The sequence below is a fragment of the Melanotaenia boesemani genome, chromosome 12, assembly GCF_017639745.1.
Source record: "Melanotaenia boesemani isolate fMelBoe1 chromosome 12, fMelBoe1.pri, whole genome shotgun sequence".
NCBI classification, from domain to species: Eukaryota; Metazoa; Chordata; class Actinopteri; order Atheriniformes; family Melanotaeniidae; genus Melanotaenia; species Melanotaenia boesemani.
The window spans coordinates 11,671,752-11,697,971 of record NC_055693.1 but is presented as its reverse complement, the minus strand read 5'-3'; the positions used below and the strand labels follow the sequence as shown (position 1 = coordinate 11,697,971).

The 26,220-nt window shown below is 41.3% G+C and overlaps 1 protein-coding gene across 7 annotated transcripts in view; it reads left to right on the top strand.

Moving 5' to 3' along the window:
- The first annotated feature begins 424 nt into the window (after positions 1-424).
- The window catches only part of dachd (dachshund d), a 91,773-nt gene continuing 65,977 nt past the window's right edge, over positions 425-26,220 (top strand). For 2 of the 7 annotated variants that reach the window (XM_042002448.1, XM_042002447.1), the window contains exon 1: positions 425-1,267. In XM_042002448.1, coding sequence (XP_041858382.1) covers positions 711-1,267 — 557 coding nt within the window. In that variant the 5' untranslated portion in view covers positions 425-710. The remainder of the gene's footprint in view (positions 1,268-26,220) is intronic. The other 5 variants (XM_042002452.1, XM_042002450.1, XM_042002451.1 and 2 more) reach the window with 3 other exon arrangements.

Sequence of the window (26,220 nt, the reverse complement as noted above, 5' to 3'; positions counted from 1 at the left end):
TGTGACAGTGTTACAGTATTAATACCGAAACTAAAAACAGTTTCATAGCACACACAATCCCACAGAGAGGCAAAATACCTACAAATTGCCAAAGATAAAAACAAACAAACAAACAACAACAACAAAAAAAAAAACGTCTTCCTTCTCCTTTTTGACTTCTCCTTATATCTCAGAAACAGGCTTTGCATAATTTTGGAAATAATAAAAATTGATGATCAATAATTGAAATAATGCAAACACACAAAAAATGTGATTCCCGATATGATTTTATATAATCGCTGAAAACTGGAATTAAAAACACGTTATTTTAACAGACTTGAACATTTGTACTTAATGGGAGACCAGTTATGTGTTCTTCAAAGGCTTCCACTGTCCCCTAGCTCCTCCCTCTCTGTACCGTGTGACAATAACAACTCATCCACAGAGCGGAGCTGCACTTTTCAGCTCATTTTCCTCCTGTCATTCCTCCTCCTATCTTTGATCATTGTCCCGCTGCTCGGCCCCCCCTCAAAAAAAAAAAAAAAAAAAAAAAACACCCTCATTCAGCACGCCTTTTTTTTTTTTTTTTTTTCCCCCATTGGTGGCTCTTTTTACTTCCTAACTTAGCCGAGGAGCTAAACTCTCGTGGATTCTTTCATTCAGGGGTGTCTCGGCAGGCTGGGTTTTCTACTTTGAACTTCGGCGACTCTCTTCCCCTCTTGTAGGTGACCATGGCCGTACCGGCTGCTCTGATCCCACAAACTCCCCTGGTTCCACCGCCTCCAATCTCGACTCCCTCCGCAACGACGTCCCCGCCGTCGACAACTTCATCACCGTCTCCATCCCTGGCCCCCCCATCCGGACCCGGACAGAACCTGTTCAGATCAGAGCTCCTCGCGACCAGCAGTCCGGGCATCCCGACTCCGACTGCGGCTCTACCCCCCAGCAAGCCCGTCTATTCGACCCCGTCGCCTGTTGAAAATATACCGCAAAACAATGAGTGCAAGATGGTTGAGTTGCGCGGTGCAAAAGTAGCCTCTTTCACCGTGGACGGCTGCGAGCTCATCTGCCTTCCTCAGGCTTTCGACCTGTTCCTGAAGCACCTGGTCGGCGGACTGCATACGGTGTACACCAAGCTGAAGCGGCTTGAGATCACGCCGGTGGTGTGCAATGTGGAGCAGGTCCGCATCCTCAGAGGGCTCGGCGCCATCCAACCCGGGGTGAACCGCTGCAAACTCATCTCCAGAAAAGACTTTGAGACTCTCTACAACGACTGCACCAATGCGAGGTTAGTGGAGAGCTCTCGTTTGTATTTTGGTTTAAATCTCCTTAGCGGACAGCCGTGCGTAAAAGGCGCAAGAGCAAGAAAGGGGGAGACATTTTTTTCCTTTACAGTACAACTGGTTCGAGCAGTGTAATTAGTAATTTGATCATTGTTATTATAAGGGTTAAGTTTCTGCATTTATGTAGAGGTGTGTGTGTGTCAAACTCCATCCAAACGTCGAAGAAATGTGCTCGCGGTTGTGTGTTGGACATGAAGACACCAGCGCGTTTCACCAGTTAGAAAGTTAAGTGAAAGTTTTTTTTCCTTTTTCTTTTAACACGTGCAGGACAAAGCTGTGCCATGATGGATAGCTTGTCTGCCTCTGGGCAAATAAATCGATAATGTAGGCTACACCTCGGTTGAGTTTGTAAGTACTTTTGAGTAAACTGTAGATGTTGATCTACCTTATGAAAGACGATCTAACAAATACACAAAGCTGTCACCCTTTTTCAGACGTGCTTAAATAAATTTCCTTTACTGTATGCAACTTTTCAGTGTTCCATTTTAGAGATTAAAATAAAAGTGATCTATGGTTCATTATATGCACTTGCGATATAATAACTTAAATTTCCTAAAAAATAAACAAGACAGATCCGTTTTATTAGAAATAAATTAAAATCGTATTTATTTCTGAATACATTCAAATGGACTAATTTTTAAAGAGCAAAAGGCATGACTCAAAAGTGTGTAATAAAATCCTATTTATTTATTTTTTTTTTAATTAATCTGTTTGCTATAATTCAGTTAAGTGTGGACACACTTAATTAAGAATAAACATGGAGTCGGTAAACACTTCACTTGTAAAAACAGATGCATTAAAAAACATCAGCAACTGAAATATTTTCAGCTTCACGTGTTTTAAATTGAAATGATTTAAGCAGAGATCAATATTTGATTAAAAGCCTTTTTTTTATTGTCCTGTCCTGTGATGTATCGCTCAGTCTCACAGGATGGCTCAGCTTGGTCAAAATTTACCATCTCACCTGTCACTGTGATTGATTCCGTATTGATCTGCTCCCCCAGAAATGAGCTGGAAATGCAAATATGATGGAAAGACACACATCAGTGGGGAACAGCAGCAAACACATGGAGTCACTTTGAATCCCGGTTTAAAAGCATGCACTCTTTTGCAAAATTAACAGTGTGAGATTGCAGCTGACATCTGAGTTATAGATGTGCCTTGAGCACATTTTAAAGCAGCTCACACAAACACACGTTGCATGAGTTGCTGCACAAACAGATTTTCTTTTCATTAATTTAGTTGTTGTGTGTTTTTGTCATTAAGATAAAATTATATGATTATACTTTGAACCTTTAAATGTGAACAGTTAGGCCTGGAATGAACATCCCAAAAATCCGACAACTTAGACAACATTTTAAGTTAACGCAGACCCATGTCATCCCAATGAAACATTTCTACTTACAAAGTTATTTTCCACGTGCTTCATTTATTTAAAGTTTCATCATGGCCCATCAGTTTTTGCCATCAGCAAACAGCGTTCTCATTCTCTTTATGCTCGCTTTGTAACAGTCGGCCTCACACATCTACATGCAGAGATGCTGCAGCTTCATGTTTCCATTCCAGCAGCAATCGTCTCAACAACTCACCTGTGCACTTTGGTGCTTAAGCATCATTTACATAAAGCACCAAGGGAGTTAAACACCCCCCACCCCCCTCCCTCACCTCCTTCTATAGTGAGAAATGTAAGGTGCGGTGACTCTCCACTCCAGCCTGGTGTGGAGCTTCAGGTGACAAAGTATGTGGTTGAACTCTCCGGGTTGTCAATGGGGGGATGGCCAGCGATGGGGTTAAAGGATAATGCAGTGCCTCGCGTCGCTTTAATGACGCTAAAGTGCTGGGCTATTACAGGCACATGGACAGGACTGTAATTGTCTCTGAAAGCAGCCAGGTTCTCCCGGTGCTGGGCTGAAATCAATCACTCAGACCGGGCCCTGACTGCCTGCCTGCCCCATTTGGAGAATTACATCATGGAACAGTGAGGCATCCGCAGGATAAAAGGCTTCTGTTACTTAGAAAGAGTTGATTTTATTTGCAGGGATGTGTGCTTGTCTCCGTCTGTCGTTGAATTTGCTGCTGACAAAATGGTCACTTTGAGTAAACAGGACACATGTTGCCCTGTAGGTGAGGATAAGTTCCCTCTCTAAAGTCTGTACTCGGTTTTGGACCGACTTACAGTCAGATAAAAAAGTATCCGAGTTCACCGGTTAACCCACTCAGGTTACACAACAACAGCCTGCTGCCTGGGATAGTTTAGCTTTTCATCTCACCCTATTACCACAATGTCACCACTCTTTTTTATACAGTGGCAGAGTGATAACAATGAAGTGAATAATACTCCTGTACAATGGGTCTTACTATTTCACATGCAGTTTTTTCCCCCTCCCACATTCTATTGTGCTAAAACAACACTACTCTCATTTTGCACACAGTGTGAATGTGAATAGCATCACAGAGCACCGCTGCAACCTGCTGTTTCAGTTTAGATGTGGACACAAACAAGCGCCAACCAAACTGCCCCCCGCCCCCCCATGCTTACTTTAGCAGAGCTCTGTTTTAGCACCGTAAATGGAAAACTGTTGGAATTTTTTTTAAACCATTGATTTAAAAAAATTCCTATTAAAATTCCTTTTTGAAAATTTCTTTCATAGTTTTATAGCATCTGAGCCAGCTTATAGTACCTTGTAATTATTGTTCATCTTTAAAATAATAAAGAAAGAAATAGTCACTCTCAACCCCTTCATTTTCTTAAGGGCTCTCATGCCAGATTACCAGTGTTCGCATTTGCTCCAATACTGTTCCAGGTTCAGTAATCTCCCCCCACCCCTACATTATGACTCTGGCCCTCCAGGAGCCCTCCAGGAGCCCTATGTTCCAGCTACTTGTTTTCCTTTTCATTTTCCCTGCGGTGGGATGAAAAAGGTTCTTATTGCTGCGTGACACTTGAACTCACTGAAAGGTTATTATAACACGGGGGCGGCGCAGAGATATCGCATATCTCTCATTGGTCTGCTTCGTGGAGGCCGGCTATCCGATGCTGGGGCGCAGAAATACAGCAGTTAATTGACAATCATTGTCTACCCCTGAAGGTTAACCACACGCCCTAGACAATGTCCCACCACTGGGAATGGGCTGGCTTTTCACTTACATGCCCTTCTTAAATAGATTTTCCCCGGCTGGTTTCAGTCAAACAGATCGAGCTCTGAAACGTTACACATGGCAGGTCATGGTGAAACCACTTTTTTCTTTAACAAATCTATATAATTGATACGGGTATGACAGGTAGTGCTATGAGAGCTATCACCTCTGTTGTTCCCATTTCAAGCGTGTTTATGCCTAAACACACATATTTGCAAATGACGGTAATTGTTTTGTTTAGCGCTCAGTGTGAGCTGCCACTGAGGGTGCCAGCTTGTCTCTCTCCCTCCTCTCCTCTGCTGAGCTCTCTTATAATATATTTGTTTTCTACAAGGCACGGATGTGTTTACAGGTACTCAGGGGAGATTTCTGGATTCCATTCAAATCATTCCCAGTCAGAGTGGGTGCTAAGATACCCGTCACCCAGCAACCACATCCAAGAGGGAGCTTGGGCGATAATAACTTCAAAAACAGAGTGACAGATGCCTGATTAGAGAAGGAGAAGGAGAGGGGGAGAGATAGAGGTAGAGAGAAAGAGAGGGTAAGAGATAATGGTATACAAAGCTGTTTAAAATCCAAATCTATTGAAGCACATTCTCGAAAGCCAAATTGGCCCTCATATTGTGTGTTGTTTCTTTATTGAAGTAAAGAAAAAAAACATTTTAAGTCATTTTTCCCCCACATTTTTAATCCTTCAGTGGGGATCTGCTAAATTTGATTAGGTACAGTACATGTGCTCAAGTCAACTGTGCAGTTGGCAGATGGCGGCAAGGTGTTTTTTTTTTTTTTCCTTCTTTTTTTTTTTGCAAACAAATAGTCTCCTTGAAAATCAGAATTGCTTTATTGACTTGACATTCACTGAGTTGGAACAAGAGCAAATTAAAACATTTTTTAGAAAAGTCCATCGAGCAGCTCAGTTAACTAAACACGTTCTGTTTCTTCATTTCTGTAGCTTAAAATGAAGCTGAGCCAAGACTGTTAAAACCACAGATTTCACTTGTTAGAGAGGCTTTGTTTGACACTGTCTAATGTCATTTGTGGATTTAGAGGCTATTTGCATGGCAAAGAGGCCTGTATTATTAATTTGCCTGTTGGATGCATTAGCTGTCCATGCTCCTTATTTGCATGCCTTTGCAGCGATTGAATTACCAATTATTATTATTATTTTATTTTTTTTTAGAAAATTAAAGTGGTTTTAAATTACCAGCTCTTGCTTTTTTGATTATTTTTTTAACAAACATCCTAAAACTGCTTTAGTTTTGACTTTTAGAGACAGCAGACGTAAGCAGCTGAGTATCTGCCAACATGCTTGTATATTAAGCTAGATTTGTTAAACTTGATTTTTCCCTTCTAATTTTACACTTGAGAGTCATTCCCTGACATGCCAGCAAAAGACTTTGGGTCATGCAGACCCCCCCCTCCTTCCCTTTGTCTCGGTAAAGATAGAGGTTGTCTTTACTTGCGGGCTCCTTCATATTACAGCACATTTAGGAAGCGTGGCGGAAGTCACCGACGTTTGTACCAGGATGTTAAATACTACTGACAGAAGTTAGAGGGAGCAGATGAGATTTCCTGATTGGAGAAGGAATGCAGGCCCTTGCCAGGCTTTGTCTAATATGGTCACATAGAGAAATTGATTTTCCTCAGAAATTAATTAATTTTTCATATAGCCCAAAGCTGGAGTTTAAAAAAGAGTGCACACTTGCCAGTTTCTTATTTTCAACCTTTTTTTTTTTTTTTTTTTAAGAATTATTGCCTAATCGTATTAATACTTTTGCCCCAAGGATGAAAAGATAATTGTACAAATGCATTTGGAAATATGTATCACTGAGTATTTATGATTAAATTATGCAAATAACTCTGCTCCCATCCTTCGTGGGCCCAGATTGTCTAATTAGGATTGATATGGCGAATAGATGTTGGGGAATCTGAATACAAGCATGTCCAAAGAGCAGAAAATTGAAAATGACAAGGCTGGAATCCTTAAAAAGTGTGTTGGGTTTTTTTCCCCCTCCCTCTCTCTGTCTAATTCAGCGTAGCTGTATCAGGAGTTAATTTTCCCCAGCTTCATTTCTCGTCTGAGCTGACAGGAAAAGGAATCCATCAGGGAAGCAATCTCAGATGGGATTCCACAAATTTCCTCTTCTTGTTTTTCTCCCCCCCTCTTCATTTCATGGAGCCTATCAGGGATGAATCTTCTCCTGAGTAAACATGCAGATGTTATTCCTCCAGTGTCAATGTTTTTGGAGCCCTTTTGCTTAATACAAAAGTACTCCTCCTTAATAATTGAGGGATCCTAAGAAAGGAATGCCAAACAACAAGAAGACCTTTGTACGTCTGGAATTTCTAGAAGTAGTGTCCGTCATTAAACAACTTTTTTCTTTCTTTTTTTTAAATCCAGCATTTTTCTGAAAGTAAAAAGTCACTGTTCATGAACATTTTAAATAGAGAACAATTGATCCAGATAAATAGATTTTAATGATATATTTTTTTCAAATTTAACAGGTTTGTTAAATTGCTTGTGTGACAGGTGCAAAAAAAGTATCTGTTTCATCAAATTTATGTTTAATATATTACAATATGTTATCTAATAAACGGCTTCAAACCCAAGTACACACTCACTGACACACAATGAGCAAACAGTTACCTGTAATTTAACAACAGCTGTGTTCCTCACTGGGCTTAATACATCACAGAAAAGTAACAAAGGAGGAAATGACATCGCTGTGAACCCTTCTTCTTCTCCTGTTAGCTTCAGGTGAGCAGCGCAGCAGAGGAACGGCCCCAGCGCCTCCAACAGTATCTATTAAAGAGCTGATTGTTATCTAATCTTTACCTGGTGTTAGCTGGAAAAGCCCTGAAGCTAATGACACTTGAGACTAACAGCACATTCTATGGTAGTTCAAAGCATCTGCTCAGTCAGTATCTTCTGATGCAAAACTAAGAAAACAGCCCCACAGCTATTTATGTGAATCTAAATTCAGTTATACACCAGAAAGACTTTACGCAGTCAATTTGTTGCTTTGAATTGTAACCACCACTTTGCATAAAATAAGCTCCTGGTGAGGCGGTAGGCTCGCTTCTGTCTGAGTTTTGGAGTTTGAAAAATTCCAAAAGGATAAGAAAGGATAAGAAATTAAGAATAAAATTAGTTGTTAAACTGAAGCAGCCTTAGTAGAAAATGAAGATGGTCTTGGTGAAAGTCCAGATGTCACTCCTGCCATATTAATGACTATATTTTTCATTATATATTTAGGTCATATCTAGAGAACATCTAACAACAGCATTTGAAGTTTGACACTGATTGGCAGATTGCTCCAGATCTGTCTTTCAAAAAAATGGAAAAAAAGAAAAGAAAAAAGTAGGGAAAAAAGTCCTCATTCACAAGCTAAACCACCATTAAAATTTTGTAATTAATCCTGAGGTGATTGCCATATTAATATTTCTTGAAAAAAATCTGTTTAAAAAGTCTTAAAATGCAGAATTAAAATAACAAAAATAGTTGGGTTTCAAATGAAAAATGATAAATTATACAACTATGTTATTGATGTACTACATACAATTAATTGCAACTTAATGATTAAACGATTTTTTCCACAGAACCTTTTCATCTATTAGCAGGTCATAGTGAACCAGGCAGATTCAGTGTGCTGAAAAAAAAAAAAAAGGTTTGCAATTCTTGTTTTAATCCAAAGCGAACCCCACCCACAGCTGCTTCCTGATGCCACTGCACACCTGTAGAGGTTATGAACAGGGTATCAATATCACCAGGTCAACACATTTTCATCTTACACTGACATCTCTCTTTGCCTTTTACCCTCTCTCTCTCTCTCTTTCTCTCTCTCTCTCTCTCTCTCTCTCTCTCTCTCTCTCTCTCTCCCTCCCTGCCTCTGCGTCTCTCTGTGAGTCTAGTGAGAATATCGGCGGGAGTCTTTATTGGATGCAGCGCTTGGGTTTCTCTCCTCGTAGACTCAAATGTCACCGTCTCCCTGATGTTTCTTTAAAATCGCCTGTGCCACCACTTGCTGTGGCGCCTGGCTATTATTACCCTCCTCTTAAAGAGTGACAGTCGGGTCCTCAGAGATGTGACACAAACCTCAGTGGATGAAGCTGTAGTGCTGTGTCAAGCCAGTGCTCTCAGCCAATCAGATAGCTGGGAAACAGACCTCTGTACACCTGGTATGCTATGAGGTCAGTGCAGAAGTCAAGAGTCAGTTTGGTTTCATCTTGTGAAATCATGAATTTTGTTTGATTTTATTTAAAGGCAGTCAAACTCAACCCATGTGCATGTGCATGTGCTGATGCCCTAAAACTCTTTTATTTTACGAGTTATTTAAGTATGTTCACTAATAATTCCACAGTTGTGCAGAAGATTGAGTGAGACAACTTCTTTATGGAAATAAAGAAGTTATTATGATAATAAATGAGCCTTAAGCTGAAACTGTCTTTCCACATACATGAACCCTGTGCAACTTCCACATTAGGAATATGGGGGGGGGGGGGGGGGGGGGGGGGGGCATGACTGATTGTATGCAAGTAGTGTGCGGGTTGCTCGGTGAGAAACAGATGAGTGTGTGCGAGTGTGTGAGAGAGTGTCAAAGAGAGAGTCACCCTCGCACAACTTCACATATGAATGGTCTTGTGTGAAAAGGAGGATGAATTGAGTCAAGCTGACATAGCATGCCAATAAGCTTTGTCTCATTCCCAATGCCGTATTCATTTGTACCACAGAGAGATTTATTGCATGATTGACAATTATGAGAGGGTGACCTAGTTCTTTGTGATGGAACAAAAATGGTTTTCATCAGTTGCCTTTGCTTTCTTTTGCATTGTCTGTGTGTGTGTCTGTGTGTGTGTGTGTTTGTGTGTGTGTGCGTGTAAGTGACGCTGCCTGGTAAAGAATAGGGAAAGCCTCTGTGCAATGAGATACTTTTTCCTTTCCAACAACTGAAACTCATGCATTTTTCTAGTAATGGCTTCATATATTTTGCATAGAATCACATCATCCACCACGTCTGTTCCACAGCAGAAAAAATGAATTTCCTACCCCATTAAGCAATGTGAGCTGTCCAGATGGATCATGTTAAAGTGACATCTTTACGGATGCTCTTCAATCTCTAACTTTAGTAGAAGTAGAAGAAAAAAGTATATATATATATATATATATATATATATGCGTCAAGTCATTTTTAACCACTGCTTAATGTATTATAACCTCTATTATTTTTGTTACATGATCACTGAAATCACAAATCCACTCATCCTTCTTTTACTGTTGTGACTGTCAGTAAAGGGCGTCATCATTTGTTCTATACATTTTCTGAATCTTTTACTCCTCTATGGTTCATTCTACCTGTCTATTAGTTGTGTGTTTGCCTGTGTGCGGTTGTGTTGAGTGTCTGAGCGTGCCCAGTCAAGCTTAGATTACTACGACTGTGAGGAGGAAGTCTCTGCTCCTCCTGGGACTCCTGCTTGACTGGCCCCACAAATGATACAAGCCAGGGTTTAGTTGGGAGTTAATATCCTGCAAAATTGTCCTGCACAGCCTCGGCAGAATGTGGATGATTAAATGACACAAGCATATCAAAAACATTTTTCTCAGACTAGTGGCTGTTAAGTGTCGCGCTGGTGCCGGCCGTCTCCCAAGGTTACCATTAAGAAGAAAAGGAATATTCAGTGGGAAATTGGTGTCATTGAGCTGTGATTGTGTGTGTTTTTCCGTATGTGTGCACCTGTGTTTTGTGTGTGCATACATGCTGTAGATGTTTCACATAATGCCTTGTTTGAGTGGTAATAATATCTCAATAGGATTTTAGGGTCTCATTGAGAGGTTTGGTAGATGGCTGAGAGGACATATGCTAATCGTCCCTGAGAAGACTTTTCTCTCTCTCTTTCTCTCTGTCTCAGAAACATATCCCACTAGAGTTTTTCTTTTACACTGGATGCCAGACTTCCTCTAGTGACAGAAAAAAGAGGCTTGAGGCTCCAAAGTGATTCATTTTATCCTTTCTTTTTCAAAGGATGCAATGCTTTGTTTTAACCTCAGCAGGCAAGGAGATGAAAGGCAGCATAATAAAGCCGAAAGGTCTTTCTGTAGTTATCAAATGGCCTTTCACTCCTGACCTTTAAGATGCCACACTAAGAACTAGAGACAATGCTAGAAATACAGATCGGATTTCAGAGATCAAACACATCTTTGTATAGTTTACTTGCAGGGAGAAGAAAGAACAACCTTTCACAGCACACCATTTGAACATGAAAAAATTAAAACCAAACATTTGGAGAAGAATTAACTTCCATGAGTCACCTGGACAGATCACACACTTGTAAAGTTTAACTATAATACATCTTTGGATACATTTGAGCCTGCTTATTTTCTTTCTGATACATCTTTCCACAGCAATTCTCAGTGTGTCTGTGTGTGTTTGCATGTGTGTGTGTGTGTGAACATGGATTTACAGTATTGTTTGCTTTCTGCTTTATCAGTTACGGGTGTATAATAGAAACCTTTTTACACAGCAGTGCCATTTGTTCTTAACTGCTGTTGTCATGTTGGGTCATGTTGATGATCACCAGAAAAGCTTTCACAATACACAATGAGAAAGGGCAAACCAGAGAAATGCAAAGATTTGGATGAAAAGGATGCAACATTCATGTTAAGTCTCTAATCTGTACTTACTGTACCCTAGAAATTTAAACCCCCTGTTTATACACAAGTCTTCATGTAATTATTGCTCGTCAATCTGCCTGCTGAGGCTTAATTTGTAGCTGATGGTTCTATGTGTGATATGGGAGGTAACGGATCAAGTTTAAAGTGACAAGCTCATGCACTGTAGTGACAGGCCTACACTGTCCAGCAGTCCATTTCTTCAATCACATCCATAGAGGGGCTGACTACAGAGACCGCTAATCACACTCTTAGATGTAGAATGTTATCGGGATTCATGATGGCACCCAGCATTCCTGTCATTCTTGACATTCTGCGGAGGGGCACTCACAGTCTGAGCAGAGAGTGTCAGTGCCTGCGGACCCTGCAGGGCTCTGTGTGTGAGACCCAGTTGGGGCCTGCTGGGCCCAGGCTGTTGACAGTTCCTTGGCACTGTTGTCTCAGCAGGAAGACATCAGTTGGAGCAACAGAGAAGCAGTGGATGAAGGCTGTCTGGTCAGTGGAGAGAATGGACTTGGAGAAGATTAGGCTTCACCCATGGGTCATTGTGTTCCCAGAGCAGGCCCGAGTCTGACAGCCCCAGTATTGTTAAAGGGAAAAGGTCAGGTCCAACGACCAGGCTAAGCCCATTAAACAACCCACACCCCTTCTTCCTGGAAACCTGACTATGCTTTCTCTTAACTACCAAGTGGGGGAAATATCAGCTTTGAACAGCTGAGGTCGGCCATATCCTGATGTGAACAGGAGACCTTAGTTAATTGAAAAGATTATTGCTGTATACTCATATGAAGATCCTGCAATTGTGCTTCTTTATGATTTCATTTTTCAAAGAAGCACTAATTGTTTCACTGAGCCCCCTCAAGTTGGTACGCCATACAGCGTGAGCGGTTGAAGGCAGGGGGGTTGCTGACAGACCCTACGTGTGTCGGAACAAATCCTCACATTTATATCCTCTTAGTACTAAATGCTTATGTACCACATTCATAAGGTCGTCTGAGCCCCAACACACTCCCATAAGTCTCCTTTAGCTGTAGTGATGGCTGGTGTCAGGGATGTCTGCTGAATGAAAGGAAACAGGCAGATAGCGTTTGATCCGTGATGGAGATGAGTCCACATAGGAGTAGAGCTAGTGATTAATAATGGTGCATCTGGGTAAAAAGGATGTCATCCCCTGGACGTCTAATGAAAGCTCTTGAACATATCTGGGCGAGGCGATATGTTGACAGTGGATGATGCAAATGAGGCTAAATGTGAGAGGAAACCTGAAATGAATCACCCTGCCATGTCTTTGGCATTTGTGCGTTAGTGCGTGCATGCGCAGGCGTGCGTGGGAGTAAGTGTGTGTGTGTGCCCCGGCCAGCAGCCAGCCGTTTACGTCGTACAAAGCTTGGTTTGACACTCTCCCTCCTTTGTCTCAAACTGCTAACTGTATTTAATTTCACATCTTATCGGGCCTCGCTTTGTCTGTCTGTGAGTCTCTGCACAGTGGAGGCGACCCCCGGAGATAAACTCTGTCAGGCTCTGGGGTGATTTATTAAATTCTGATTTCTGTGAAGGACTTTAATGTCGAGGGGGTGGGAAGAGTGGGAGGGTGGACAGGGGGGGGGTATCGGTGGGAAGGGTGAGTAGAGTGTAGGGGGAGAAAATATGTCGCAGGTGTCTCTGCCAGCTCCGGGCACTGTTCTCTTTCCATTACCAGCATTGTTAGGTATAGAGAGGCAGGAGAAAAGAGAGAAGTAGGAATCTATGCTGAATTTCCTGTCTTTGTTGTGGCAGTGGGCTTGTTTTTTCCCTCTGTTCCAGGCTAGAACTGCAATATCAAATCTTACATGTTTGGACTGGAGAAAGCAAATAGTGTCTGGAACATGGGTGAGTTTCACCGAGGGCTCAGCCCAGCTCCAGTTATACTTCCATGCTAATCTTCCTCAGGACACCTGAATGGGACTCTCACACTCCATACAAATCTATTAAAAAAATCCTCTGACCTTATTGGCCTCCCTATCCCCTGCTCTAGATTTGAATAAAGCCCACAAGTCAGGACTTGTGTGACATTTTTTTTTTTTTTTTTACATGATCAGCAGCTTTCATAGTCAGTTTTCACAACCCGTTTCAGAGCTTCAATTTAAAATATTTTCCTGTTAAGCACACTTCACAGGTCAATTGTGACTATGACGGAGCTCAACATGTTAATTTTAATATGATTTTATTCATCTCAAATGCATCAGCTCCTCCCTCTTGAAGCCTATTTTACATTTCTCTTTCATATCACCTTAATCTAAATTGATGTGTTATCGTACATGAATCTCGGAGGAGGGGGATCAAATAATGACTGTCAGTAGTGCATGGTGAACTGTGTTTTTGAACATAATATAGTCCTCCACATTATAGAATCGGCTTTAAAGCAAGGTCGCAAGGTGCTTTTCATATGACCCTTCCCTTTATGAGAATAGTTTTTCTTTTTTTTTTTTTTACTGTGATCTGTTGCTTTCTCTGATATCCAATGAAACAGTTTGATCAAAAGAGAATATTGGAGAGTGTACCATGTTACTTCCCAAAAGGACTTTTTATTTTGCTGCGTGACACTTTCGATAATACAGAGTTGTGGATTCTATATTTTTATTTATTGCTCGTATTGAAGAAGTTAATAGAAGATTGTAGTCAGTGATGTGTGAAGGGCTGCTTGGGACAGGACTTTTTCGTCTCAACCGTAGGAAGACAGGCTGAACACATATATCAAACCACACGGACATGCGACTGCACAACTACCTCCTGTACGCACACACACAAACACAAACACACACTCACATACACAAGCCAGTGCTTTATATTTAATGGTTTACCTCTTCTCGTTCTTTCTCTTCTCATTTTGCTTTTTGAAACCTTTCTATTAAATTCAATTTGGAGGATGAGTTTGCAAGGACTCAGAACTCAGCAGCACCATCCCCTCAAAAACAGTCTGTTGAGATCAGCTTAAAACACCCCTTCTGTCTTGCAGAGGCAGAGTTTGTTTGACCTAGTGTGCAAACCCTGGTTAGCAGGTTTGATTGAGCGGTGATGGGGATCTACTAGGACCGGCTCCTCTGATACCTACATCTCCTCATCTCCATTGTTCTCTGCAAGTCAGCATCTTTTGTCTTTGCCACTGATTTGTCTTTTGATCTGTGCGAGTGATTTATCTGCATGGAATCGTTTTTCTCTCTGTTCCCCCTCAGGAAATTTGGAATGAGGCTGGCCTAACCTTGCCAGGGCCAAACAAAGCCCGAGAGCCGATCTCATGTATTTTGATGCTGTTTGTGAAAATGACACATTCACACACACACACACACACACACACCCACACACACATGCACACACACACACACACACACACACACACACACACACACACACACACACACACACGCACGCACGCACACACACACATACAGCACAGACTTTGAGAGCTATGAGAAAAGAGAAAGCGAGAGAGAGGGGAAAAAAGGCACCCTGGTGGTGTCCGATATTTTTTTTTTCTCCAACAGATGTAAGCACCTCCAGCACAATTTCCATTTGGAAGTGACATGTTTTGCAAACTCAAAATGATTAACTGGTTGTAAGTAGATTTAAGTGGACGCTTCTCGTGCAGACCACTAGACAGCTCTAGACGGGGGACCCTCTGAGAGTGTAAACCCTGCTCGCTGCAGCTGAGGTAAGCAGGTAGGGCTGATAGAGCAGGGATGTCTTCAGTCTGCAACAGTTTTTCCTCTGTTTGCCTGGTTAAAAAACGCTAGAGGTTGGGGGGGATTGGAGCTGACAACCCTGAGGGGATTGGAGCTGTTTTCCTAGTGTGCTTTTTTTTTTTTTTTTTTTTTTCCACCCGCCCTCGTGTGCAGCTGTTATAGCCTCCTCCCTCCTCCTACCAGCTGCCAGAGAGAGAAAGGCACTTGCAGAAAGAAAGAGAGAGAAAGGGAAGAGAGGCACAGGGTAGAGGGAAGGGTAGGAGGAGAGGGGAGGGAGGGGATAAACACAACCACTCAACACCTGCTGCCCCGTGAAGAGAAAAAGGTGTGTGCAGAAGAGAGGGGAGAAAGGAGGGGGGAGACAGAGATAGGTGGTTAGGGAGAGGCGACGTGAGTACAAAAGCCAGAGAATGTGTTAATGTGGGAGCGAGGTCTGTGAAAAAACAAAGATTAGAGGGGAGACAGGTGGGTTATGGCTGGGGGAGGGGGGGTATGCAGGTAGGCCACATGTATCCCACTCTAAACATTTGATGTTCTAAATGCTCCCTTATGCGTAAAGTCGGGTTATCTTTAGAGGTAATCTTGGAAAAATATAAATAGATATCTTTGTTCCAGAGGCGGGAGTCTCATTGCTGCAGATGTTTACGTGCTTTGATCAACATTGTTTTGGGGGCTGAGGCCCTCTGCATGTTTGTCTGAGATCTCAGAGAGAGGAAACTTTTCCTCAGCAACGCTAATTATTTTTCCATCACCGCTCCGTCACCAGTGAGAACTGTTCACGTCCACATTGCCGTTCAGGCAGCAAACAGAGCACGCAACCCAAAGAGAGCTTAGAGCTGCGAGAGCATGTTTGCACAATTAATGTTTCAGAGATAGCTCTCTTTCTTCAGCAGTTTACTCCTGATCTTAACAAATACCGCAACGTGATATCATTCAGACATTAGCGATAAGATCACCAATGAAAGTTTGTGCATGCAAAGGTGTTTGATGCCTGTCCAAAACATGCACATGCATTTAAAACAAAATGAAATAAGCAATCTTTCTGATCAGCCCATTTTTTTCTGTATCAGAGACGTGCAGAGTTCCCTTCCTGTTCCCGTTTGGGACTGAACAGTCAATTGGCTGACATTATCTAAACAAGAAATATTAAAACTAATTAAAGAAATGTCTGTGAAATCTTGATAAGGCCGAGGTTATTTTTTCCCTTTCGCTCTCTCTGACTGCTGCACTGTTCTCTGTTAGGAGACTTGCCACAGGCTTGTCTGAGCAGAGGAAGTTATGAAACTCCTACTGCCATATCATTTGCACAAGGAAGTTTCAGCCTGTTCCTCTGGCTCTGTTGACTTGAGTCCATAAAACAGCTTTATTAAAAATGACACCATTCCACTCTGTATTTGCTCAGTGGCTGCTCATCTAGATTAGGTCACATGTTGCTGTGTAGTGTGGCCAACAATAGCCAGAGTTTATGACAGATAGCAGCTGTCTGGGCTGACTGCGCCGTGATAACATATTGCATACAGTACATCTCTAAATCTGCTGCCTCCTCGTCGAGATAATCTGCTTCTGTTTTCAACAGAAAACTGTCTCGACCACAATTCAAAAGCAAGTCAGCACTGTTCCAATTTCCTGTAACCAACTGCACATGATAGTAAATCATGAAGCTGAAGTGGCATGGCCAATGCTGCACTGACTCCACAGCGTTTGAGGTTTTTTTTCACAACTGATGTAACATTGTTACTTTGTATTGCACAAGTTGAACGCTTGAGTTAAATGCTTTAGTGGAGCAACAGTCCAATATTTCTCAACCAAAGACCGGTTTCATCTTGATAAAAGGCCTAAAAATCTGTACAATCAAGATAACGCAAAGTGTCTCCAATGTGTGTTTTGCATCCGCTAACAGGAGCGCCTGTGTGTGCATGCCCATGGATGGAGAATACAACACCACAGTGAGGAAGGGGGTGAGCATTCAGAATTATGTTATGGCTGCCTCCTGTTTAGCTTTTTCCCAGAGCCCCAGGCAACTGGAAGGCATCAAGGACACCTGGGTGCGACTTTATTAAAGTATGAAATGAGAGGTCAGTGACGCGACGGTCCAGCACATGACATCCTGCTGCTGGCTCTTTCTTCCCTGCCTCCTCCCCTCAGCCCAGGGCTCTGATGACTCCGCTATGAAAGTCTGTTTCATTAATCCCCCTGAGGGACCCCTCAACTGCTCTTTCTGCCGCTGATACAAATTTAATTCCTGATAGGTCTGTTAGATGGAAGCCGTGTCTATCAAGGCTTTTAATTAATGTGGCACTACTCTCTGTGTATCGCAGTGTTTATCTGAAATTCATGACCAGGGCGAGGACGGACGGGATTGTTCAAAGATGGCTTGTTTTCCCTTTTTGGTTGAAATGTGAATTTTAATTAGACACGGTTGTTACTCTAAGGGCTTGTAAAAAGGGGCTCTGTGCTTGTTACAAGGAGGTATTTGTTTGCATTGTGTGTGTGTCTGTGTGTGCAACATAACCGCGTACTTTATGTATTCACTTAGTGTCACACCTTTCCACTGTGTTTATTTTCCTTTATTAATGGTCCAGTATTTAGAAGGAAAACAAGGTTTTGAATAGCTTCAGGAAACTACCTACAAAAGTGCAGCTGACTAAATTCTTTGGCCTTCTCTGTAAATCCATATCCTGACAATGGCTTGGCCTGACAGCTGTTTGTATTGGCTGGCTATTTGCAGCCTAATAGCTGTACAGTATCATTGTCAGCCTCTTATCATGGCAACCACAGCCCTTTCTGACACACTGACACCTCACTGGTATGCGTGCATGTGCGCAATTATGCACTTGTTTGCATGCGTGCATGTATATCTGGTAATTATTTTTATATTTATCTTTTATTCTCTTTTTTTGTTGTTTTGTTTATGCATTGATCGTAAGGTGTGGTGTCAAAACCTGTTTATCTAAGAAAAAGTGTTTTTTTTTTCCTTGCCTCTGTTAGCCAGGCTGGTCTCTGCCTGTGAGCGAAAGCAGAGATCATGAAAATCCCATCTCCAGCTGTATCCTCACTCTCTAATAGCATGTTCGGTGCCTTGAGATGATTCTGATGGAAGATTATCATTTGCGCAGCACTCTTCTTAGCACCGTCCTTGTCCCTGAGTCTCATTTGTGTTAAGGCTAATTTATATGGTGTCCTTAATGGTTGTGTTTGGGTTAGTTCTGAGAAGCAGAAAGCCTTTAATTGTGAGGTTTAACATTTTGCAATTAAAATCTCCCCTCATTGCTCTGAGGAATGAATAAGCCGTCTTTGATGTGCTTTAATCAGCAGAGATGTATTGTAGCTTAAGAGGCATAAAGATGCCAGATACATTTCTGATTCTAAATTGACACACTCCTCTACCTTTGAAGATTATTTTTCTTTTTTTTCCCTCTCTCTTTTACTGGCATAAAGCAGCAAAAGCTCAGTCCCTTGAACCCCACATTCAGATTCTGGGGCACAGATCTTTATCTCTCATTCTAAAGTGGCCAAACAGGATTAAGAAGAGGAATGCTTCTGTTTCAACAGGAACAAGGAAGCATACACAATTCACCAGAGCTTGACTAAATATCTTAGATGCACACTGTGACTGTATCAGCTGTTATTTTCTCACCTGTTTGAGGGGCTTTAGACATCCTCTGTAAGACATGCTGATGTGATCCAATAAAAAATTAAGATGTTTAGATTGTCTTTTTCTTTTCTCTAATTTTTGAATGTGATTATGGTGCCTCTCTCCTGAGATATCCTTGTTTTGCTCCATTGTGGACAAATAAAAAGAAAACTCATTAAGACCGGGGGGGAGAGAGAGAAAAATATTCGTTATTTGAAAGGAAGAGGTGGCAGTTATATGAATGCTGATTGGGAGCATCTGGAGTCTGTTTTCAGAGGACGTTGCCCTGAGTGAGCAGCCCTGGCATTTAAGTACGGCTCCTAGAAACTAAAAATCTCCCAGCAAGCAAATTAACGGGAGCAGGGATTTGGTAATAATGGAGGTTCTCGGCTTTTGTTTCAGCGTGACAGATGGACAGTGTGTGCTCAAATTGAATTTGGCTTTAATTGCATTGTGGCGTTTATAATTTATCTGCTCCGCAGATTTTGTTTAGAGCTTTATGGGGGTCTTGAAATGCATGTTTGCTCTCTGTTTTTTTTCCTCCTCTGTCCTCTACTTTTCCTCTCTTTCCTTTCTCCCTCTTTCAGCATGTGTGCCTGTGTGTATGTGTCAGCCAGATCCTTTTTCATCCTCCACTACAGCAGGATAAAGGACACTGTAATTCTCTGAGAGTGTGGTGTTCATTACCGTAGCAGTTTGCCCTCCAGGGTGAATGTGTTCAATAAGCGAGATTGTCTTTTTTTCCAATATACACTTAAACGGTATAAGATTGCAAATGTAAGCTCTGTAGTGCCCGTCTGCCCCAATGCTCTCTGTTCAAATCATTTGGATCACTCGGGTAGGTGAGCACAATATAATTAAATATCTCTTCTTTTGAATAACTCCTGCACATGGACACCAGGACATGCAGACAAGAGGGTATGTCGCCTCACATATGCATGATTGCAAACTTATCTGTGTTGCTGTTTTGCAGAAAAAAAAAAAAATTTCTTCTGCCTTCGAATGTTGAAGTCCGTCTTTGCTCATGTGGGCAAGGGGTCAGCTTCTAACCCTTTTCATGCAAATGCATGCAGATGCTTAAAAAGCAGGAAGATCAGGCTTGTGTTTTCTCTGAGAAATATACTAAATGTACCCAAGCATAACATCAAATCTGACAAGCTGCTCTTTGCAACACAGTGATTACTCAAAACTCATTCTGGACACGAATATAGAGCTGTGGCTTTGTCTCATTAATTTGCGTAATATTGCAGCTTTCCGTTTTTTTTCTTGTCTTCTGACAGACCTCCTGCAGCATCTTGCGGTAGTGATAAAGATTATATTCTTGTCTCCTGCTCCATCTAGCTCTTCTCTCCTCTCCTTATCCTAGCCTCTGCCACCTTCTAATTGATGCACCCCTGCCAATTTACACTTCAGCCCTGGCTCTGACCCCTATTAACTACCTGGCCTCACTCTCCCAGGAAAAGCAGTGTGTTCAGGGAGAATCCTCCACCCCCAATCAACTCCTCTTAAGACTGCTGCTAAACACATTTTCATACGCAGTCAGTGAGAGGACTTCACGCTCTTGCCAACTTTTATACAGATGAGTGAAAAGGATAAGCTGTTTTTCCAAACCCGCTGTAGTTTTATCACCAGTGAGTCTTTCGGTCCTTTCACAAAGACTGCTTATTTATTTTTTTATTTTTTTTATTTTTTCCTCTCTTTAGATTACTGTCCTAGTAACACTGCACCAGCCACTTGTCATTGTCTCTTTTTCAGTTGTCCTAGATCAGGAGTATTTTGAGGAATGCCCGCTCTGTTCTTTGTATCTGTCCCAGAAGTCAGCCCATGTGAGCTGTGAGAAAGAAATAGAACGTGGTCTGCATGCTTAAGCAGCTCTCAGGCTGCGTGGCTCAATCATCTACGTTTTATTTGTGGCATGCGAAGCTTGGTATTCCTACCCCAGGTTTCATGATGTTACATCAGCAGACTCGGCAGGTTAAAGGACAACATATAATCACTTGTGCCTGCGTGTGAACTGTTGATCATATGTGTTCATATTTAGATGAACGGCCCACTGTGGAAGACATATTAAGAGTGGCAATTGCTGGGATGTGGACACTTCGCATGGGCTAGTCACATAATTCCATCTTTTGCAGCAGGCGTGGTATGTGTACAGGGTAATGAAGTAGGGAATCACTCTGTGTTCTCGATTAACAGTAATCACAAAGCAATTGAAGCGTGAAAAATGGATTTGTTTCTTTCAATGCAAAACAGTTTCAGAACACACACAGCAAACTTATTAATTATGCAGTCGTGTTGAGGTAGAAGAATATTATTTTTAAATGCTGTCATACCATGTCCTCTTAATTGTCTGATATTGCACATTTCTTACCATTAAAGCTAAAGAATGAAAGAACATGCAACAGTTAATTTGAGTTCCCCCCCCCCCCCCCCCCCCCCCCCCCCCTCCCCTGAGCAGCATTCTGGCTCTTTAGCCACTTTTTTTCTGGGCAAATTGTTTTTGTGACCCACGGAATGTTAGAGGAAATGCTTCTTTCTCATTGGCGGTCCCCCGGGTGTGGAGGCCATGGCCCCTGTCATCGGCCCCAGTGCACACACAGACACACATGCAGACATATATGCACTAACACACACACACTCACACACTAGCACAGGATCACTCTTTGCTAGAGGAAAGCAATCCACCACAAGAGAGGGACCTCCAGGCCTTTTTATAGCACCAGTACATCCCCCCCACCAGACTCCCAGACATGACATCACAACATTTAGAGATCGTTTTCAGCAGCATCATCACCACACACACACACACACGCACACACACCCACACACACCCTGCATTCTTTCTTCCTTCATATTCATTCTCTGTCTTCCTTCCTTTTTGTTTTCCTTTCATTTTGTCATTAATTAAGACTCTCTTTACAGAAATAAACAGACTCCAGACAGTGTTATTTTTTTTCCAACTCCCTGAAAGAGAAGTTAAAAAGTAATCATGAGCAGTCCCAATTCGAAGAGGATCTCTCTAGAACGTGCAACGAAATATGCTCCTCAGATCAATTAAGTGTTTACAGCCTGTAAGAATCAGCAGCACAATAGAGAAGCTGTCTCTTCTGGACCCCGGAGGCTACCGTAGCAATGTTTCATTAAGTGCACTCACTCCTGTGGCCCCCTATAAACACACATTAATTAAGGCACACAGAAACACAGTCTCTGAGCTTGCACTATGGTAATGATAATATGACCCCAAAAGGAGAAGGGCACCAAGGGTCAGGGAATAAAAGCAGGGAGAGTTTAATGCCGGGGCTTGGCTGATCTGCAGAAACACGGTCTTAGCTGGTCCAATTCAAATTAGGCCAAGATTTGCTTAACTGGCTAATTTAGATGTGCATGAATGTAGATTCATTTCCAACAGTAAGTTTGGCTGGGCCCCCCCCCCACCATAAAAATAATGATGAGGGTCAAGATGACAATTTTCTCCAAGTCAGCAGTCTGCTCCTGATATAATAATTTATACACGCTGTGAAAATTACTTAAAGATAATAATGTGATGGCCATTGTTGTACTTTTTATTATTTATTTATTTATTACATACTGGCAACTGAAACCTGTATTTAAACTTTAGTGCAGACTTGGGCTGATCCTAGATCAATGCTTGGTCATCATTCAGATCATTTTAACTTCAGTAGCAGTCACCTCTCATCAAGAATTTATGTTGATTTGACAATGGCAAATGGGTGTCATCAGTACATTCCCCAAACACTGATATTTTTTTTGTTGGTGTAAATGGAAAGCCCCATTCCTACCTCTCAAGATCTGCAGCTAGAGGCCAGGGGGCTGGTATTTATCTTCGTAACAGTGACTATGTTGGAGGAGGAGGTGAAGGAAGAGGAGGCAAAGAGATGGAGGGGAGGGAGGCAGCATGTCAATGAGCCTGCCCAGTGTCACTGAGCACCACACAGAACAGCCATCTGGAGAATCAAAGACTCCTACCATCTGGCAGCCTCACCCGCTCTCTACCCCAACAGAATAAGAATCAACCAGATAGTGCATTGCCATAACACTTTTTTTGGCCTTTTTTTGGATGGAGAGATGGCAGGTAAAGTTAAAGAAAAAGCCTTTCAGCATTCAAAGAACACAGTTGACGATTTCTGTGCAGATTTTTTTTAACAAGAATTCAGACATGATATTCAACTTCAATATTCTAATATTATAACTGAAAATCAACATATGCCCAGTCTAATGCTAAACCTGGTATTTACTAATTCCTTTTTTTTTTTTTTTTTGCCTGCTCTCAAAACAACTCTCACATCAGCATGGAGAACAGATCAAGACCACATATTTAAATTATTCATACAAACGTTTTGGAAAAACAATATTTAATCTTATTATTTTCCTTTATAATTAAGAATAACAACTATATTCTTGAATTTTATCTCAGTGTTGCAAATGAACTAATAATTAAAACTCATCACATTACTCAATTTAAAGAACAGACTTTGATTCCAATACTAAGGATCGGTACGTTCTTAACATTCTTGATGATGGTTTTGTCCTCAGTTCTTTGCAGATCTAAAGCAGTCTGAATCTTTTGAGAAACCTCAAGTATCACAGCTACAACTTTAAGCTTAAAGTAGTCCTTTTATATCGCTGAGTAGGCCTTTAAAGTCTTGATTTAAATTATGTATGATCTGTAAGTATGTATTTGGCAGGAAAGAGCAGAGAGAGGAGAGAAGAAGGAGGATGAACGCTGAAAAGTCGTCATACATATTCCAAAATGCCATTTCTGTGTTGCTGAGGTACCATTGTTTACAGGGCTTTGATGGAGAGGTGCCCTGATCGCCACTAGCTGTTTCTCTACCTCTCGCTTTTTCTTCCCCCTCTTACTTTGAGAGAAATCTCCTGACGCTGTAAAATGGGCAATGATGACATATGTGGATGCAGGCCTGTTCATATCTTTGTGGGGCCTTTAGGGAAATAAATATCTGAGAACATTCAGTGAAATGAAGCTCACTCAATAAATCACCATGACACAATAAACACTTCTGGCACATGAGCCCCCCCCTCACCACCACCATCCCCTGGTGCCCAGCCCCCTCACACACACAAACACACACTCTCCTCTCAGACACCACCTACCACTCCCCGCCTCTTCTTGTTCTACCAAATGGTGCCTCCCCACAGGCCAGTAAATCAAATCCCAGCACAAATACAGTGGGAATTTATTTGGAATGGGCTTTTGTTCTCTTTAACGCCTGATTGTTAGGCCGACCAGGTCACATGATAAATTCTGAGCAGGTTGTTTCTTTGCACTAGCTGTGTGTGTTTGCTGCCCCCCTTGTTTCTAATGTGAATCAGTCTGCGCTTTACCCCTTGAATATTTACAGCCAGTGGAGATATCAGTTACGTCATTAAAAAGATGCAAAGGAAGTGAACTCAATATACAGTTTTTAACATCAGTGTATGAGCCTACGCTTTGTTCATCTCTGTAAGAGATGGTGTTAATGATGGGTGGTCATCCAGTGTTTCCTTACACCTTTTTATATATATTTTAAATGTGCATATAGAAAAAATAAAATTGTATAATGTTGACTGATTTGCTTTGTTGATTGTAATCAGAAAAGCTAGTCTATAAATAAAGAAAATACAAAGAAATGACTCTTAATTAATAAACTAATAATGATATGCATGAAGCATGGGACCTAATTGTCCATCAAGGCCTCTTTTCCAGTGGAGAGATGAAAAAAATGTGGCAGACCAAAAGGAGTAAGGTGAAAGAACTGTGCAAAATGTTGTGCAAGTCAACTCTAGAACTGTTTTGTAAGTGTGAACATCCTGCTGCCATCCTCCACTCTTTTTCATGAGACCAGATCAACAGCCATGTAATACAATGTTGTAGGTGAATAATATCATCATGCACAACTAAAAATTATTAAAAATTATTGGGCTATTAGAACAGAATCCATCTATCTATCTATCTATCTATCTATCTATCTATCTATCTATCTATCTATCTATCTATCTATCTATCTATCTATCTATCTGTCTGTCTGTCTGTCTGTCTGTCTGTCTGTCTGTCTGTCTGTCAGTCACAAAAGCTGCATATAGCCAAAAACGAAACACGTGGAAATGTTATCACTGTACAATTTTTTTTACCCATTTTTTTATGTTGTTTTTAACTTCAACGATTAGCACAGTGGCCCAACATAGTTATTTCATAGCTTTGTTTATCACAGGTATGTCACAAGACTGGGTTGCTATTTTCTGTTCACTGTGGTAACTACTTCACCTTATCTGAAAACAAATCTATTTTGCTCTAAAATTTTACATTGTGGCTTTGGATAAATCATAACTTTCTCAAAGACACAATACCTATTGGTTACTTGTTGCATATACTAAATCTTGCTATCTGGTTGGTGATGGCAAGTTTATGAGCCTTTAGCAAGGGAGCTGCTGTAGCTGACTATACTGGCTATCAAGTAGTCAGATAACACATCAGGTTGTATGTCTTATATTTTGTCATTCTAAGTTATGTGATAAGTATGCAGATGAATTAGCAATTTTGTTGCTTTTGCAGAGCACTACAACTGCTTTGTAGAAAAAGTCAGCAAATAGCCTAATATTTGTTTGTTGCTATACCATTTATAGTGTAAAATCCAAAATGTTTTCAAACGTTTTTGAACTCTTCTCAATTCATTCAGTACTATTGTTTCCCTCCAAGGACTGCTTTGTTTGCTAGTTTTCTCCATTTTCAAAGCAAAGTATTAAATGCAGCATTAGCTTATCTTACTGAAAGCCTACAAGGGCAAGTTTTTAACCCTCTGGTGAGGGTGCAAGAGCACAAAAAAGTGACTAACTAATGACCGGATATATCCGATAGCTAACATACGGTCTGCAGCAGAGATCTGCGTGGGAGTGTTTCTTTTAAATCCCATTTTTGATTAATTTTTCCAGGCTATTTCTGGGATGTTGGTCTAGCAGACCCATTTAACTAACAAATATGCTAGTATTTATAACCATAAAATGCATTACCGAAAAAAAAAAAAAGTGTAGAATTATTTTTTACCTAATTAAGTATACTGACACTCTCGTATAGTACTATCATTAAGTCACAAGTCGAAAGCAATATAAATTCTGCATGCAAGTAACAGCAATCAGTAAACAATGGGTAAACTAGCAGTAAAATAACACCTTACATCGTCTTGTTTTCTTTTATGAATGCAAATCAACATGAGACAAGTTGTAAAGTGTATAACACACTCCATTCTATGAAGGGGTCAGTAATGCAATCATAACTTGTTTGCCAAGCAACAGTGAAAAGGATGAAAAGAAGGAAAAAGTTAAGTGACACATAGCTGGTCAGAAAAATCTGACTGTGCATGTGTACTGTAAAGTCCTGCATTAATCTGTCCCTCAGTTTCATATGTTAATACTGACATAGTGGTTAAAGCTAGCTAAGTATTGAGCAGTTGTCGCTGCAGGATCCTCAGCTTGTTTTCTTGCTAACTGCTCCTGCCTGTTACAGTGTTATAGATGCCTGCTCTGGCGAGTTTTACATCAGGTCAAACAGGATCCTGATTCTAAAGTAGCCTTGTAGTATGAAGTGTCTACAAGCTGTATTTTATTTAATTCAAGTTGGATCCTGACCCCTCATTTCCACCAGGTGCGTTTGCACTACGTTTCGCTGAGAACACATCAAACCTAGCAGTTTAGATAGGGGCAGACAGGAAATCAGACACAGGAGCA